Source organism: Panthera leo, chromosome A1, assembly GCF_018350215.1.
Source record: "Panthera leo isolate Ple1 chromosome A1, P.leo_Ple1_pat1.1, whole genome shotgun sequence".
Taxonomy (NCBI): Eukaryota; Metazoa; Chordata; class Mammalia; order Carnivora; family Felidae; genus Panthera; species Panthera leo.
The window spans coordinates 88,464,158-88,483,025 of record NC_056679.1 but is presented as its reverse complement, the minus strand read 5'-3'; the positions used below and the strand labels follow the sequence as shown (position 1 = coordinate 88,483,025).

The 18,868-nt window shown below is 42.7% G+C and overlaps 1 protein-coding gene across 1 annotated transcript; it reads right to left on the bottom strand.

The window, feature by feature from the left end:
* Nucleotides 1-5,058: 5,058 nt before the first annotated feature.
* On the bottom strand, nucleotides 5,059-6,114 carry LOC122199972 (mortality factor 4-like protein 1). Its single transcript, XM_042905373.1, has one exon. The coding sequence runs from the start codon at nucleotides 6,112-6,114 to the stop codon at nucleotides 5,143-5,145; it is 972 nt and encodes a 323-aa protein (XP_042761307.1). The 3' UTR covers nucleotides 5,059-5,142.
* Nucleotides 6,115-18,868: the final 12,754 nt, after the last annotated feature.

The window sequence follows — 18,868 nt, the reverse complement described above, 5'->3', positions numbered from 1 at the left end:
TTATGGAAAACACACCCAGTCTTTCACCGTTAAGGATGATGTTAGCTGTGGGGGTTTTGTAGATGCTCTTTATCAAGTCCATGAAGTCCCTGATACTCCAAGTCTGTTGATCATTTTATCATGAAATGGTATTGATTTTTGTCAGCTGTTTTTTTTTTTTTTTGCATCTATTGAGATGAGCGTGTGGATTTTGTCCTTAGTCTGTTAATAGAGTTTATCACATTGTTTTTGCATGTTAATCCAACCTTACATCCCTAGCACAAATACCACTTGGTCATGGTGTATGATGCTTTTAATTTGTTACTGGATTCAGTTGGATAGTATTTTATTGAGGACTTTTGTTTCTGCATCATAATAGATAGTGGTTTGCAGTTTTCTGTTCTTGTGGTGTCTTTGTCGGGTCTGGGAAATACTAGCCTTCAGGACTGAACTGAGAAGGGCTCCCTTCCCTTCTATTTCTCCCTTCCCTTGCTTATTTCTCTTTGGATGAGCTTGTGAATGAGTATTACTTCTTCTTTAAGTGTTTGGTAGAATTTACCCTTGAAAGCCTCTGGTCTGGGGTTTTTCTTTCCGGCACATCTTAAAAGTACTAACTCAGTCTCTTGGAATAGGTCTATGCAGACATTTTATTTCTACTGAGGTCAGTTTAGATAGCTCGTTCCTTTCTAAGAACCTGCCCATTTCATATAAATTTCTCAGTAGTTGGCAAACAGTTGTTAAAAATATTCCTTCACTAACTTTTTTTTTTGGTAATTATCACTAACTTTATTAATGTAAGCCTTTCTTTTTTTTCATTGTCTAGCTAAAGGTTTATCAGTTCTGTTGATCTTGTCAAAGAACTTCAGTTTTCTCTATTTTATTTTGTATGCCATTGATCCACTCTCATCTCTATTACCCCCTTCCTTTTGTTTGCTTTGGGTTTAGTTTTTGCTTCTTTCTGTTACTTAAGGTGGAAGGTTAGGTATTCATTTGAGAACTCTCTTGTTTTTCATGCAGGAATTTAAAGCTATACATACTTTTAAGACCTGCTTGAGCTAGATCTCTTATTTTTTTTAATGTTTATTTTTGAGAGGAGAGAGAGACAGAGCACAACCAGGGGAGGGGAGAGAGAAAAGGAGACACAGATTCTGAAGCAGGCTCCAATCTCTGAGCTGTCAGCACAGAGCCCAATGAGGGGCTCGAAATCACAGACTATGTGATCATGACCTGAGCTGATGTCGGACGCCTAACCAACTGAGCCCCCGGGTGCCCCATACATGTCTTATGTTTTTACATGTGATGGGGGGGATCTCTCTTCCCTCTCTCGCCTCTCTCGCTCGCTATTGTGCTTTCATTTTAATCTATTTCCAAGTATTTTCTAACTTATCCTGTGATACTGTCTTTGACCCACTGGTTACTGAGGAGTATGTTGTTTAATTTACTCATATTTGTGAATTTCCCAGATTTTATTCTATTATTCTTTTCAGATTTCATTCCATTTTGGTGAGAGGACATAATTTGTATGTCCCTTAAGTTTCAGTCCCTTAAATTTATTTGAGGTTTATTTTTTGACCTAGCAAATGGTCTATTCTGGAGACTATTCCATGAGTTCTGGAGAATGTGTGTGCTGTTGCCTGGTTAGGCGTTCTACGGTTCTTGAGGTCTGGTGTTGTTCCAGACTTGCTCATCATTGGTGATCTTCAGCTTAGCTTTTTATCCATTACTGAAAGTGAGTTGTTAACATATTCAGATTGTTATTTTTAATGTCTGTTTCTCCATTCAATTCTGTCAGTTCTGGCAGCATGAATTTTGGGACTCTGTTGTTAGATGTTTCTATCTTTATAATTATTGCATCTTCATGATACATGACACAATTCATGATGAATTGATCCTTTTACACTTTTTAAATGTCTTTTTTTTTTTTTACCTCTAGTAATGTATTTTGTTTTAAAGTCCTTGTGATGCCCTGAGCAGACAATCCAGCCATATCATTCTAGAATTCTGACCTACAGATCTGTGAGATGATAAATATGTGTTTTTAGGTAAAATGATAGGTTTCTGATCATTTGTTATGCACCAATAGGAAACGAATATGGATTTTGGTATTAAGTGTGAGCTGTTGCCTTACCATATACTTAAGTGTGCGGTGGCTTTGGAATCAGGCAGAGAGGGTGGTGGCTGGAAGGACTCTAGGGACATGATAGGAAAAGCCTAGACAGGGTTTATGGGGGTGACAGTGGGAATATGGATGCTGGGGATGCTATAAGTGCAGTGCTATTGGGATCTGGGGGGAGGAGTCTCCTCGTGCAGTGGAATAAGGCTTGGCAAAGTTTGTTTCAAGGGGACGCTGGGTTTCTTCTTGCCCTTATGGGGAAAATGAAAGAGGAAACATAAGCAGAGGAAAGACCTGTTGAACAAAAAGACACTAGGGAGTGATGATATTGGAAATTCCCCTCCATGCTGCTGTTTCCTCAGCAGTAGCCACTGTACAACCGTACAATAGCATTCAGTTACCTCATTGTGCACATCTTCCTATGTGATTTCTTTACCCACCCATGGCCTCTGTGCTATTATCATCAGAAATATTATGTTTCTTTGTATACACATACCCAAATACGTGTGTGTGTGTGTGTGTGTGTATGATTGTATACATTTGTATACTTGTAATGTATATATATATATATATATATATATATAGCCTTATGCAACAGCTTTTTAAACAAGTTAAGGGGATGAAAGAGAGGGTATATACATTATGCAGTCTTTTACAATGATCTGCATAAGTACCAGTCCCAGAGAACTTCATTTGTTCATGTGCATCCTAATTACCATCCATTGTCCTTGCTTTCAACCCAAAGAATTTTCCTAAATAAAACTTAGGAAGCAGATTTGCTAGCACCAAATTCTCTTAGCTCTTGTTTATATGGGAATGTTTTTATTATGCCTTCATTTTTTTAAAGATAATTTTGCTGGACATAAAATTCTTGGTTGGTATTTCCTTCCCCCACCCCCAGCACTTTGAGTATGTTATTCACTGCTTTCTGGCTATCATTGTTGGCTATTGTGAATACTGTTTAAAATATATTGTTTTTGACTGAAGCAGTCTTTAATTCTTTTTTTTTTAAGATTTTATTTCATTTTATAAAATATTTATTTATTTTGAGAGAGAGAGGGAGAGAGATCACAGTGGGGGGGGGGGGGCAGAGAGAGAAGGAGAGAGAGAGAATCCCAAGCAGGCCTCACCAGTCAGTGCACAGAGCCCGATTTGGGGCTCAAACTTATGAAACAGATAATGACCTGAACTGAAGTTGCACGCTTAACCAACTGAACCACCCAAGCACCCCACTTAAAACATTTTAAAAATCTCATTGCAGTCTCTTCTTGAACTCATGATTTATGAGAAGCCTGATGACATTGCTCCTCTATAGGCAAGGATTTTTCCTCTGATGTCTTTCAAGATTTCTTCTGTCTAATTTTTTGCTGCACTGAATATGATATGTCTCTCCATATATCTTATTTGATGATGTTCTCTAAGGTTCCTGGATCTGTGGTTTGGTGTCTACCATTAGTCATTAGTCATTACTCCTTATGCCTTCAAATATTTCTCCTATTCCTTTCTCTTTTCCCTCTCCTTCTGATATTCCCACTATGTGTATGTGACACCTCTTGTGATTGTCCCACCGTTCTGGGGCATTGTGTTATTTTTTTCACTTTTTTTCTCTTTGCCTGTCAGGGTTTGGACATATCTTCAGGATTCATGACTGTCCCCTTGGCCATGTCCACTTTGCTGATGAGTCCAGCAAAGGGGGTCTTCATTTCTGTGACAGTGTGTTGATTTCTAACATTTCCCTTTAACCACACCCCCCTTAGCACTTCTATCTCTCTGCTCACATGACCCATCTGCTCCTCATGCTGTCTACTGTATCCATCAGAGCCCTTAGCATAGGAGTCATAGTTTATGTTACCTGTCCGGTAATTCCAACATTTTTGCCACACCCGGGTCTGGTTCTGGTGCTGCTCTGTGTCTTCAAACTGTGCTTGGTCCTTAAGTATGCCTTGTAACTGTTGTCAAAGCTGACATGATGTATGACTAAGGGCCTTTAGTGTGAGGCTTTGTTTACCTGTCTGCATTCACTGCTGTAGCGGTGGGTCCAAGGACAGACTTCGTGGGCTGATCCTAATTATGTTACTGTGGTAAAATACACATATACCATCCTAACCATTTTAAAGTGTACAGTTCAGTGGCATTCCTTATATTCCCATTATTGTGTAACCATTACCACCAAGAACCCTTGTCATCTTGCAAAATTAAGACTATATTCATTAAATAATACCTACCTTGCCCTTGGCAACCACTACTGTACTTTCTGTGCCTATTTTGACTACTCTAGGGACCTCATGTAAGTGGAATCCTACAGTGTTTGTCTTTTTGTGACTGGCTTATTTCACATAGCACAATGTCCTCAAGATTCATCCAGGTTGTACCTTGTGTCAGAATTTCCTTCCTTTTTATTTTTTATTTTTTTTTTTGAAATTTAAAGAAAAAATTTATTGAAGATCTGAAAAACAATTCCTAAAAGATTGGCTTTTCCAGAAAACTGTAGCTACACAACGCATTGCGTCTATCATGTTAACACGTGCATTAGACACAAATACAAAACCATGAAACAAGCCACCATTCTTCAACAATCGGAGCAAAGGGACGATGCCTAAGGAACAGCATGGACGGCCTATAGGATGGGCTCTTTACTTTAAGCACCATAAAAAAGGAGCACAGACGGATGAGCGTGTTCAGGTATATACACTGAATTGAACCTTTGGCACTAGGAATCAGAGTAGTTTGTCATACAGCATTAACACATATTATAAAAGTGCGGAGTGTCAAAGGGATAGAACCACCAGCATTCAAAAGGAGCTTGGTCGACCAGGCAATAAAACACTCTACAGTATGTCTCTCGTCGTCCATCACTGAATACACTGGTAGCGACTTTGAAATGAAAAAAAAAGAAAAGAAAAAAGGAGCTATAACCCCTTTTATTTTCTCTGTTTAAGATCAACATCAATTCTGTTATATACTAACATTTGCAAAGTACATCATTTGTACAAGAGGAGGACTAAACAAAAATGTGTTTACAGAAATCCAAACAGCGTCAGCGCCTCGCCTCACACAGCTTTCCGATGGTACTCAGGCGGGGCAACTTCATAATCGCTGGCACTAAACAAGGTTGCAGAATTCTTTGCCAGGTATTTTAGGAAGTCATGAAGATAATCCAGCAACAATGCAAGACTCTTCTCGTCCAGAGGAGTATAGGCCAACATGGCTCCAATTCGTACAAACAATCTCAGTAGATGCAGCGCCCCGTACACCTGGGACATGGGCGCGTCCGGGTGGTCTGCGAGAATCTCAGCGTACTGCGGCCTCTCAAATTTGTAGAGCAGCTGAGTCCCCAGCATCACATTGAAGTACTCCTTTATGCCGGCCACCACCTCATTCACAGCGTACTCCTTATTATCTGTGTTTCCTCGAGATTTCTTGTAATTTGCATAATCCTCTAGAATGGAATCCACGTTCTTCTTGGCAGGAAGATAAAACAGCTGTTTTTGCCGGGTAATTAAGTCCCAATCATCAACAAGCCACGGTTTTAATTCTTCAGGAATCTTTACTTTCACTTCAACTCTGTTCATGAATGTTTCCTCATTCTCAACGGTAGGATCCACTCGGGCCCTTTTCTTGCGAGGAGGCTGAGGTGTCTCGCTGGTACTGCCACCATCTCCATTTCCAGGTGTTTTCTGTTTGTTCTTTTTGGTTTTCACTTCAACACTTTTCTGCTGCAGGCCGGCGGTCTTCTTCCCTGGGGCAGCACCTCTCATCTTCCCCTCTGCATACTGCTCCTGATTGTCTTTTTGAAGTTCTCGCTGTTTCTGCAGATTGGTGTCCACGTACTTGAGTACTCTGCTTTCTGGAACCCATTCGTCCCAATTTTTATTCCAACCACTGTAACGTATAAAGTATTTCACTTGTTTGTCCTTTATGGCAACCTTTACACACTTTGCTTTATAGAGAAGAGGCCCATGAAAGCACAGCACTCGCTCACCCTCCTGGAATTTGGGCTTTGGGTCCTGTTTCAGCGCCATTTATATCTTTCCTTCCTTTTTAAGGCAAACTAATATTCCATTCTATTTTAAGGAAGAACAATATTCCATTGTATGTATAGAACATGCTTTGGTAGTCCATGCATCCACTGATGGACACATGGCTTGTTTCCATGTTTTATCTACTGTGAATAATGCTGCTATGAATATGGATGCACAAATATCTCGTCAAAATCCTGCTTTCAATTCTTTGGGGTATGTGCCAGTGGAATTGCTGGGCCATGTGGTAATCCTATGTGTAATTTTTTTTTTTTTTGAGAATGGCTGTACTGTCTTCCACAATGGGTGCACCATTTTACACCCCAACTGACAGTGCATGAGGGTTCCAATCTCCACATCCTTGCCAATTATTGTTAGTTTCTGGTTTTTTTTTAATGTTTATTTATTTTTGAGAGGGAGGGAGAGAGTGTAAGCCAGGGAGAGGCAGATAGAGAGGGAGACACAGAATCTGAAGCAGGCTCCAGGCTCTGAGCTGTCAGCACAGAGCCTGACGTGGGTCTTAAACCCATAAACCATGAGATCACGACCTGAGCTGAAGTCAGAAGCTCAACTTACTGAGCCACCCAGGCGCCCATGTTTTGTTTTTTTAATTCTCCTCATTGTAGTTGTGTTTTCTCATTTCTTTGCATGCCCAGTGAACTATGAGTGGATGCCAGACATTGAGTTTTACCCTGTTGGTGCAGGATGTTTTTGTATTTCTACACATCTTGCTGAGCTCTGACCTGGGATGCATTGAAGTTACTTGAATAGACAGGCCTTTTAGGTCTTGCTTTTGGGATTGTTAGGTGGGTCTGTGCAGGGCTCAGTCTGGGGCTAATTATTCCACACTTCTGCAGTGAGAACTTGATGAGCACTCTATCCAGTGCTCCATGAATTATGACTTCTTCATGGCTGGCTGGTGGGACCACTATTCCCAGTCCTGTATAAGCACTGGGTACTGTTCCCTCTCATTCTTCTGGGAGATCCTTTGCTCAGCTTCGGACAGTTTTTACATGTGTTTGTGCTGATCTGTGCTCAGCAGAACACCAAGAGGGGGTCTTCTTCAATCCCCCAGGGTTCACCTCTGTGCAGCCCTCACACCTCTGGTTCTCTGTGTGGACAGACTGAGCCACCTTGGTGTCCCATGACTCAGGCAAGTGCTTTTCCAGGCCCCATCCAGGATCCTTCCTCCTGTGCTGTGTCCCAGAAGCTGAGACAATGCTAAAGCTACTTCCATTTATTTCCTGCCTCTCAGGGATACAATTATGCACTAGTTGATGTCCAAGTACTGAAAACAGGTTTCCTATATCTATCCTTTTAGTAATTCATGGTGGTTTCAGATGAAAAGTAAATTTGGTCTCTGTTACTCTATATTGGCCAAAAGCAGAAATGTTTCTCATTATTTTATTCAAACCCAAATGAAAACAAAACAGCACTTTTTCTTTTAAAAAATATACACATCAATAGCATGAAAGCATATTCATGCTTCTTTTCTGAATTTCCCTTTTCCCTTCCCATTCTGGGTAATTTCTTCTGACTCATATTCTGGTCCACAGAGTCTCTCTTCACCTGAGTCAAGGTAATTATAAATGTCATTCAATGAGTTCTGAACTTGATTTTTGTATTTTTCATTTCTGGAAGTCCTGTCTGGTTCCTTTTCAAATCTCCTGTGTCAAATTTATAGTTTCCAGTTGTTTCAGAAGTTTACAGGCCTGGTTTTATCTCCTTGAACATAGGAAGCACATTTGTTTTACAGTTTCTGGCTTATAACTCAAGTATCTGGGTTTCTTCATGTCTGTTTTTCCACCGGTTCTGTCATGGCAAATTATCTCATGTTTCTGGTCATCTTTGTTTGTGTGCTGAACAGATATTTAAATGTCATTTTTCAGAATAATCCCAGGCCCAGGGTGATGTGACCACTATCCTAAGAGGGTTTCTGCTTGCTTCTCCAAGGGCATTCTGGAGCTCCCTTGCACCAAGCTTGGGTTTGAGATTTTCTGAGCTTCCGTGAGATTCAAGGCTGGACTGCCGTCCATGGGAGAGCTGGCTCACTGCCCGCTCCCTCCTAGGGGACATCCCATCTTGTCTGCAGTCCAGGGCAGGTGTGGTTTACCATGGTCCACACCCCTGGCGAACCATGGCCTCCTACTGTTGTTTCCCTAACCCCAAAGACTGCCAAAAGTAATACAGCCACAAAGCTGCCATTTCTGAAAAAGCAGGAGCAGCCTTGACTGCTTGACTCACCTCTCCACCTCCTTGCTCCCCCGGGTTTGGTGATTCATCACCACGATTTAGATGATTTAGATGTTTCCTGCCTCTGTGAAGATGACGCCTATGTGTTGTCTTCATGGGAAAGCCCCTATTAAACTGTTTGCCATTATTGGAAACTTGTCCATATATTAAACTAAACATTTTAAAGTGTTCTCTTTATTTTTGTATAGTGTGAGGTCACGTTCTTAGTTAATTTCTCCCATGTAGTAGTTACTTTACCAAGAACATTTGCCGAATATCTCCTCCTCTCCCATTGGCCTCCAACACCACCTGAGTTATGTGTCAAACTTCCACACATGGAAGGATCTAATCTTGCACTTGATTCCACTATCGGTTGTCCAATTCCAACCAGCTTCTGTGCCTGCATAGGCACCAGTGTGTTTTAACTACTAGGGTGTCATAATAAGATTTGGTATTTAAAAGGAAAATTTATCTGTCACCCTTCCACATGAATTATAACTTTTAAAACCAGTCTTTTCTGTACATTTAAAAACTATCTCAGATGTGTGTGTTTGGGGGGGGGCTTAAAACAACACATATTCTTTCATAGTTCTGAAGGTCAAGGGTCTGAACTGAGTCTGATGGGGCTACAATCAACAATTGCATCTGCAGGGCTGGTTCCTTGTGGAAAAGAACCAATTCCTTGCTGATTCCAACTTCTAGATGCTGCCAGATACCCCAGCTTGTGACAGCATCACTCAATCTCTACCTCTGTGGTTACTTTGCTTTCTCTTAACATGAACCCTCCTGCCTATCTTGTATAAGGACCCATGGGTTTTCACACTGGGCCAATCTGGATAATATAGGAAAATCTCCCCATCTCAAATGCTTACCTTAATCACACCTGCAAAGTCCCTTTTACCAGGAGGGGTACATTTTCACAGGACATGGGGATTAGGATGTGGACAGCTTTGGGGAACCATTACTCTGTCTGCCATACCACTCAAGTAATTGCTATATCATATTTTTACCAGATTCTCATTGGCCTATAGATTGATTTAGAGACAGGTACATTTACGACATTAAGCCTTTATATCCATGAACATTGGATATCTCACCATTCATTTGTCTCTAACATCTCAATAAACTTTTATAATTTTTCTGGTCCTTAGGTAATCCTAAATACTTAAACATTTTGTTGTATAGTAAATGTCATGTATCTTTAAGTGTGTATCTCAGATTTTGTTGCTTATGTATACACATATGATTGTTTATATTTTATCTTCATTCTAGGAAACTTGCTGAATTCTACTACTAGAATAATTTGTAAATTCTTCTAAATTATTCACATAAACAAACAGGTCATTTTTATTACATACTCATTTCCACTCTTCCACTCTTTTGTATTTGATTTTCTCAGTTTCATAATTGTAGGGATGTAATAAGGCAATATTAATGAATATATAGTTTATATATAATTTACATTAATATAATAAAAATACAAGCTCATTTCAATAGAGCATGAAGGAATTTAATAATGACCATTAAAAATACATGATTAAGGGGCACCTAGGTGGCTCAGTCCAACCTTGGCTTAGGTCACGATCTTGTGGTTCATGGATTTGAGCCCTACATCGGGCTCTGTGCTGACAGCTCAGAGCATGGAGCCTGCTTCAGATTCTGTGTCTCCCTCTCTCTCTGCCCCTCCCCCACTCATGTTCTGTCTGTGTCTCTCTCTCAAAAATAAAGAAACATTTAAAAAATAACAAAAAATACAGGGCTAAAAACCTTACCAAGGTTAAAAGAAGACAAAAAATCCCTGACTTGAAGAATATATGCTAAAAAAAAAAAAAAAAACCTGACAACAAAGCTACAGAAAACATCACCATAAATGAAGACAACCTAGGGACCCTCACTATACAATCAGGACTAGGATAGGTGCTATCACCATTCTCAATGACACTGGGAAGAGCCTAGGAGCATCACTGTACAATCGGAACTAGAAAAGGTGGCTTCATCGTTCTTATTGACACTGTTCTATTAATATGTGTTTCTAGCTCTCTGGGTGAGCACTGTTTCCTGTCTACCTCAACCTTGACCAGTTCCATGCATGCTGGTCCCTCATATGCAGAAGTGAGAAGTTCAGCTTCTTGGGTGTCTCCATGAATAGGGTGTACATGATGAAGCCCTGGTCTAGACTACATGCTCCCAAAGCATGCTTTACATCTTGTCCATAATGCATTTTCCTGGCTCATTGTTCAAACCCCATAGTTTCCTTCGGTCTTGATGAAAGAAGAGAGCTGTTCTTGTAGCCAATAGCCCTAAGCCCTTCTTCCACCAGGCTTAAAGTCAGAGTTTCTATAGGAGACTGAAGTGCACGTGTCATGGTGCTCACTAAAGCACATTTTATAGTCCTCCCCTGGAAGAGTGAAAGATGACATGCCATATGCCAAAATGGCAGAACAAAGCCTTTTTGTGAACCAGTGCCACCCTGAGTGTGGGTGTTGTGGCAGAAATGAGAGGTGGAAGTTAACAGCTCTGAAATCCTTGAGTTTCTAAGGGGCTGCTTTCTCCAACAGGAGATTGCAGGTATGGAACATTCCACACTCTGCCCTGGATGATGAGGACACAGCTGCAGAGACTCACCTGGAGCAGAGAAGGGCAGGCAGAAAAGGCAGCCCCACCCCCCAGCTACTGAGACCATCCCATGGCCACAAGTTTGTTAGAGAAGAAAGGTGTAAAGAAGAGGGAATGTGGCCATGGACACCCCTGGCCTGCTAGGCTGTGGGCAAGTGGGATCCTATGTGTCCTCTCTTATCAGCTGTCCTTTGTCATTTGGAGCTTCTGCCTCTGCAGGGCAGTGTTGGTGACCTCTGCAGCAGAGGGGCCTCTGGACTGCAAGCATTCTGTGTACCCTGGGGCAGAGGGCCTGAGAACAGCAAGCAGAGCTTCTTGCCACACCTGCAGGGTTGGCCGGACCCAGACCTTGGTTGGTCTAGCGTAGCTACCCCACACACACGTGGGGGGCGAGTTGTGTCTGCAGGAGACAGGCAAGCCCAACTCTTTCCCAGCTCAGAGCAAACTCCTTATTTCTTGCCAGAGTGCTGTACTTACAGAAAATTGCTAGAAGTTGGAATGATGATCTGGCTTGATTTGCTCCAGGATAAATGAAAACGTGCTGTGTCAGAATGTTTCACTGGTGTTGCCAGCCACACAGAATGGGTCAGTATGCCTCTCGGGAGCCATCGCCCACCCACTTCTTGCAGCCAACCCAACAGGAATTCAGGCCTTGGCTCTGTGGGCACATCCCACAGCTGGCGACCATGCTCTTCCTTTCACCATGAGGTGAAAGGCTCATCCCCTTCCTCAAGACCTCCCTCCCAGGCCACTTCCGCATCCTTCCCTGAAAGGCTCTTGCCTTTTCAAGTTGGGTGGCGTTCTCCTCCAAATTCTCTTTGCCTTCTGCCAACTGCATGGAAAGTGCAGGGTGAGGGGCTCCAGCCTGGGGGTCTGGGAAGGAATGGAGGCAGAGTACAGGGCATCAGACCCTCTGCGGGATGGGTGCTGATCTGGAGAGCCTTGAAGGGCAGCAGTCCTGAAATACAATGCAAGGGATGCAATATTTCCAGGGATCAGATGCCAGAGAACAGTCTTTACTGAATGGTGATTACCTCCGAGACATTGACAGGTTCCTTAAAAGCTTATGAAAATGAAAAACCCCAGACAAGGGTTTCTGAATGCGGCCTTGTGCCACCAGGACTCTGTCGTTCCTTTGCACAAGTGAATGGAGTCCATACTAATCGCCCCGGGAGACATGTGAGACTGGAGACATGCAGCTTAAAACGAGAACAGGAAACCGAGAACAAACCTTTTAACATGAGGCAGCAGATGTCTCAGAATGGCAGCACTGATGTCCTTCCTAGCTTAAAAGGGGACAACAAAAGGGGTGCCTGGGTGGCTCAGTTGGTTGAGTGACAAACTCTTGGTTTCAGCTCAGGTCATGATCGTAGTTTCAAGCCCTGCATACAGCTCTGCACTGAGCATGAAACCTGCTTGGGATTCTCTCTCTCTCCCTCTCTCTGCCCCTCCCCTACTCATGCATGCATGCGTGCTCTCTCTCTCTCTCTCTGTCAGATAAATAAACATTAAAAATAAGAGTTTATGGCTGCATAACATTCATGATGAATAGCTATGCACAAGCGCCCCTTACAAATCATCATACTTCTTCCCAGATGCATCCCCCGTGAAGCAATTAAGCCACTGTCCAGCCCAGTGGCGAAACCATTAGACAGTAGAATATAACCTGAGGAAGTGAGAAGGCACAGTTCAAGACTGCCTCTTGTTGATAATTTAAACATATAGGGGCGCCTGGGTGGCTCAGTCGGTTGAGCGTCCGACTTCAGCTCGGGTCATGATCTCACAGTCTGTGAGTTCGAGCCCCGCATCGGGCCCTGTGCTGACAGCTCAGAGCCTGGAGTCTGTTTCAGATTCTGTGTCTCCCTCTCTCTCTGACCCTCCCCCGTTCATGCTCTGTCCCTCTCTGTCTCAAAAATAAATAAACGTTAAAAAAAAAAAAACATATAATGGCCAGGGCACCTGGGTGACTCAGTTAAACGTCCAACTTCGGCTCAGGTCATGATCTCATGGTTCATGGTTCAAGCCTCACATCAGGCTCTATGCTGATAGCTCATGCTCTGTCTCTCTCTCTCAAAAATAAATAAACATTAAAAATAAAAAAAAAAAAACATATATGTCAACCCTAAAGAACCAGTATGGTTTAGCTACACTGACCAAGACAAGCAAACTCAAGAAAGTGGAGCCGTCACTAGCAACCTTAACAAGATAAAAAGGAGTGGGAGAGAAACCAAGAACAAATGCACCAAAAGGAAACTGAGCTGCATGTCCACAGTGGAGGGAAGGAGTTCATCTGGAATACAGGACGTTTCTCAGGGTGTGTCTACCATTACCGTGCCCAGTGATTAAATCAGTGGAAAACGACACAGTTCAGGCAGAACCAATGGCACAGGTGCTTCAGGAAGGCAGACTTGGGTCATTGCACCAGGTCACGAGCCACAACCACCTGAGGTGCTTGCCAAGGGCAAAAGGGGATACAGAATGAGGAGTGGAGGAGAGTACTAACAGAGACCAGCAAGGACCACATGCCCATTTGCAGAAACTCGGACTGTAATGGCAATGAGTATTTTTTCCTTATTTTGTTAAGAATGTGTGTGTGTGTGTGTGTGTGTGTGCGTGCGTGCATGTGTGTGTGTGTGTGTGTGTGTGTGTGTGTGTGTGTGTGAGGATGCCTGGGTAGCTCAGTGGGTTGAGAATCTGACTCTGGGTTTTAGCTCAGATCATGATCTCACAGTTTGTGGGATCAAACCCCATGTTGGGCTCTGCACTGAGCACGGAGCCTGCTTAGGACTCTCTCTTCCCCTCTCTCTCTGCCATTTCCCCACTCACGTGTGCTCACTCTCTTGAAATAAATAAATAAATAAATAAATAAATAAATATTTTACAAAAGAATAGAAGATTCTATAAGAGAAGAGTGAGCATCACCTGTGCACTTTGCATACTCTCCTGGGAAAGGGTTAGTGCATTTTCACTTATATTCGAGATGGTTCTATCATGATAGATGGAAATAAGACTTCATATTGTCATTATTTGGAGATTAACTATGGATTAAGGCGATATGTACGGGCACTGAATTGACAAGGAATGAACTGTCATGGGCAATTTTATGGGTCAACTGGGCTAGGCTATGGTGTCCAATTGTTTGCTCAGATATTCTCCAGATGTTGCTGTAAAAGTGTTTTGTACATGTGATTAATATTTATAATCATAGACTTTAAGTAAAGGAGATTACCTTTGTTATGTGAGTGGCATCATCCAATCAGTTGATGGCCTTCACAGCAAAGCCCTGAGGTATCCTGGATCTCTGCCTTAAGGCTGCCACATTTCCAGCCTGCTCCATTTCCAGCCTGCCCACCTGCCCTGCAGATTTCAGACACAAGATGTAACATTGAAATCCTGGTACATTTCCAGCCTGCTCACCTGCCCTGCAGATTTCAGACTCAAGACCTTAACTTCAACACTTGCTCAAGACTCCAGGCTACTACGTGTCTTATAGATTTCAAACTTGCCAGACCCCCACTCCTGGTTCCAAAATCTGTATTTGTTTCCTGGGGCTGCCATAACAAAACAGCACACACTTGAGTTAAAACAATGTAAATTCATTCTCAGTTATGGAGGCCAGAATTCCAAAATTGAGGTGTCAGCAAGGCTGTTTGTGTAAGGGTTCTGAGGGAGTACATCTCCACATCCAGGTTTCTCATGCTGCTGGCAACTTTGGCATTCCTCCACTTGTCGATGCATCCCTCCCTCCATCTCTGCCTCCACCTTCACACTGCATTCTCCATCACAAGGCCATCTTCTCCCTGTATGCTCCTCTCTCTTCTTCTCATAAAGCAACAGTCATTTTGGATCAAGGATAACCTGGTTTGACCTCATTTTAACTTTAATTACATTTGAAATGACCCTATTTCCAAATAAAGTCACATTGGTGGTACTGACAATAGGACCTCAACATATCTGTTATGGGGCAGGCGGGGGGGGAGGATAATTCAAACTGTAACAGACGGTACTACTCTCCAAGTTGATCTACAGATTCACTACAGTCAAACTTCCAGCAGGGTTTCCTTAGAAATTTTAAGTTGACCTTAAAATTCATGTGAAGGACTCAGAATAGACAAAAAAAATTTGGAGAAGAACAGAGCTGGAGGACTTAATTTTGTGATCGCAAATTTACGACGAATCTACAATAATTGAAAGAGTGTGGAATTTGTGTAAGAACAGAAATACACCTCAACAGAACAGAATTAAGAGTCCAGAAATAAACCCTTCATTTATGGTCAGTTGTTTTATGAGAAGGGTTCCAAGACAATCGATGGGAAAAATATTAGTCTTTTCAATAAATGATCCTAACACAACTGTACATCCACAGGCAAAAGAGTGAATCTGGACCCCTGCCTCACACCATATTCAAATTTAACTCCAAATGGATTGAAGGCCCAAATATAGGAGCTGGAATTATAAAACACTTAGAAGAAAACACAGAATTAACTCTTCATGACCTTGGTGGTTAAGCAATGATTTCTTAGATATGACTCTAAAAGTACCAATGTCAAAAGAAAATAGATAAATTGGACTTCTTTAAAGTTAAAAACTTTTGTGAGCCATAGAGTGAATTCAAGAAAATCAAAAGGTAACCTAATTTCTTTCTACTGTGAGAAAGCATTTGGTAATCATACATCTGATGATACTTGTATCACGAATATATAAAGAGCTCTTTCAATTTAATACCTAAAAAAGAATCGATGTGAAACTATCACGAATGGAAGAAAATTCAGTCAAGTAGCATACAAAGAAACAACAGCCTTCATAAATAAAACAAAATCTAGTTAGAAGCCACCAGTATCAGGAATGAAAGAGGATCATTACTACAGGCATTGAAATAATAGCAAGGGAATTTTTCTAACAAATTTATGGCTCTAAGTTCTACCACTCAAGTGAAATGGACAATTTCTTTGAAAGAGACAACATACCAAAACTCCCTCAAGAATAAACCAATAACCTAAACAATCCTATAAGTATTGCAGAGCTTAAATTCATAGTTAAAATCCCCCAGAAAAGAAATGTTGAGGCCAATCAGTTTTACTGGCAAACATGTGGATAGATCTCAAATGCATTATACCAAGTAAGGAAAGCCAGACTTTAAAGAATGCATCTATGACATTCTGGAAAAGGCAAACTGTGTGGATGGAAGTCTAGATTAGCTGTTTCAAGGGACTATGGGCAGAAGGACTCTAAAGGGGAAGGCAATGGGATTCTTCTATAGTTTGATTGTGGTGGTAACATGACTGCAAGCATTTTTCAAAACTTGCATGATTCGATTCATTTTACTGTGTGTAAATTATACTTTAATAAGAATGGTTTTTGACCAGGTGGATGACAGATATATATAAGTAGTGACTGATGTAACAGAACTGAGTAGGCCACGGAGAAAGCAGAAAACATCCTGATCTACAATACAGAATCCTCAGGAAGAAGCGGTGTGTCTAGCTCTGACTGTGGGAGGGGTTGATACACCCAGGAGTGTCCAGGGAAAACTAAGAAGAAGTTACAACCCTAAATCTTCCCCCCACTCCACAACTTCAGGCTATGTGCCTCACTGACTATTGCAGACAATCTAGAGTTCTATTTTCTGCAGAGTAACAAGCAAAATCCACAGTTTAGGGCCCTGGGTGCCAGCATTAGGTTACAAGCATTAAGACACGGTATACACAATGCAGATTATTAAAACACAACTACCTTCTACCTGAGTTCCCAGAGTCTGCAGTAAGACCCCTGCCTCAGGAAGGAGCCTGAGATCATGTGTACAAGCTGACAAGCTTAGAGGGATGTCCTGAAGTTACTGACATCACAGGCTACCCATGACTCACCCAGCACTGTCCACACCCGAGTTTCCAATCACTTTTCATTCCAGTAGTCTTAATTTCAAATGGAAAACAAAGGAAGAGCAGACATCGAAGGAAAGCCTCCAACATGGAAAATAAACATCAATTCAAGCAAGTGAAAATAGCAGTTTGGTGGAAATTAACTCAGCTGGGAGAAGTTCCTTCAGGTTTAGACAAAAATGATGAGCACATTCCATGTTGTTCCTCCCACTACTCACAACCACACAAGTCACACACAGGAGATTTTGAAAGGATAAATAGACTAGCTAGGGGCCACAGGACTTGAAGAGCAGCTCAGTGGGGAGTTCCCTACAGTGTTTCTTTCCTCCCATGTGTCCAACTTGGATGTAGAGGAGCCTGTGACCTGGAAATGCCCACACACAAGCATGCATACACACTCTTTCTCACACACATATGCTCACACACATTCACACACACCGACTCACACACACACTCAGAAACACACTCATACACTCTGACACACACACATACACACACTGACTCACACACATACACACTCAAACATACACTCACATACACTCACACATACCTACACTCACTCTGACACACACTCTCCCACACATGCACACATGCCCTCACACTCACACATATACACTCATACACACTCTCACATACATACACATATGCCAACACACATGCTCACAGTCACACACATACACTATCACACACTCACATACCCACACATTCTCACATTCACACACCTACACTCACACTCACACACAGTTTCCCAGACATGCACGCATACTTTCACACACTCACACATATACACTCACACACAGTCTCACACGCTCACTCTCACACACACACATATACATTCACACATGCTCACAGTCACACACATACACTCACACATACCCACACTCTCACAGACTCACACACATACACTCTCACATGCTTACACATTCATGCTCATACACTCACACATGCTGACAGTCACACAATACACTCTCACATGCTCACACACACCCATACTCTCACATGCTTACATACTCTCACACGCTTACACTCTCACACACACACATGCTCACAGGCACACACATACACTCTCACATGCTCACAGCCACACTCTCACATGCTTACACACTCACTCTCACACATGTTCACAGTCACACAATACACTATCACATGCTCTCACAGTCACACATGCTCACAGTCACACATATATGCTCACACGCTCACACATACCCACACCCTGACATGCTTACACACTCTCACATGCTCACACACTCTCCCATTCTCACATGCTCACACACTCTCACATGCTCACAGAATCTCACACATGTTCACACACATACTCTCACACATTAGTCTTAACTAAACCCACAGACCAGGGTGGCCCAACATGATGGAACGCTCTAACCATCCTTCCTATTCTCAAGGCAGACATGGGGAAAGCTCCACACTCTGCCCCCCAAAAGGTGCCTCAGAAGCAGAATTCATCAGCGGAAGGCCAACTTCCAACCCCTTCCCCCACAGTAAGGTGGTCCCTGCAGAACCTGCAGGCTGAGATATCTCAGCCTCAGCATTATTGACCTTGGGTCTGGACAGTTCTTGGTTCTGGGAGGGTGGCAGCAGGTGCACTGTAGGCTACTTAGCAGCGTCCCTGAACAACCCACTAGATGCCAATACCACACCCCCCAATTTTGATCATCGACAATGGCTCCTGACATTACCTAATGTCCCCTGGGAACATCACTCCTGGTTGAGAACCAATGCCATGTGTCCACACCCCCTGCAGGACGGGCCCTCTTCTCTCCCCACCCCAGAATAGGAGGCACCACTCTTTCCCATCCCAAGCCTGCAGTGACGGGATGCAGGTGGAGTCCTGTCCCTTGGGAAACATGAAGGTGGACAGACAGGCCAGAACACATGAGCCGGAATGTACAATCGGAGTGACCCCAAGAGTGGGCTGTCTGGGAGCAAGGCCACCAGAGACTGGCTCCCTGATGGGGAATGAGGAGCCTGCAGCCTGCGGGTACTCCAGGAGGAGGGAGCCTGCCCACGTGGCT

What these genes read in the sequence shown, in the direction of transcription:
- LOC122199972 (XM_042905373.1), bottom strand. Translation starts at nt 6,114, where the DNA reads ATGGCGCTGAAACAGGACCCAAAGCCCAAATTCCAGGAGGGTGAGCGA.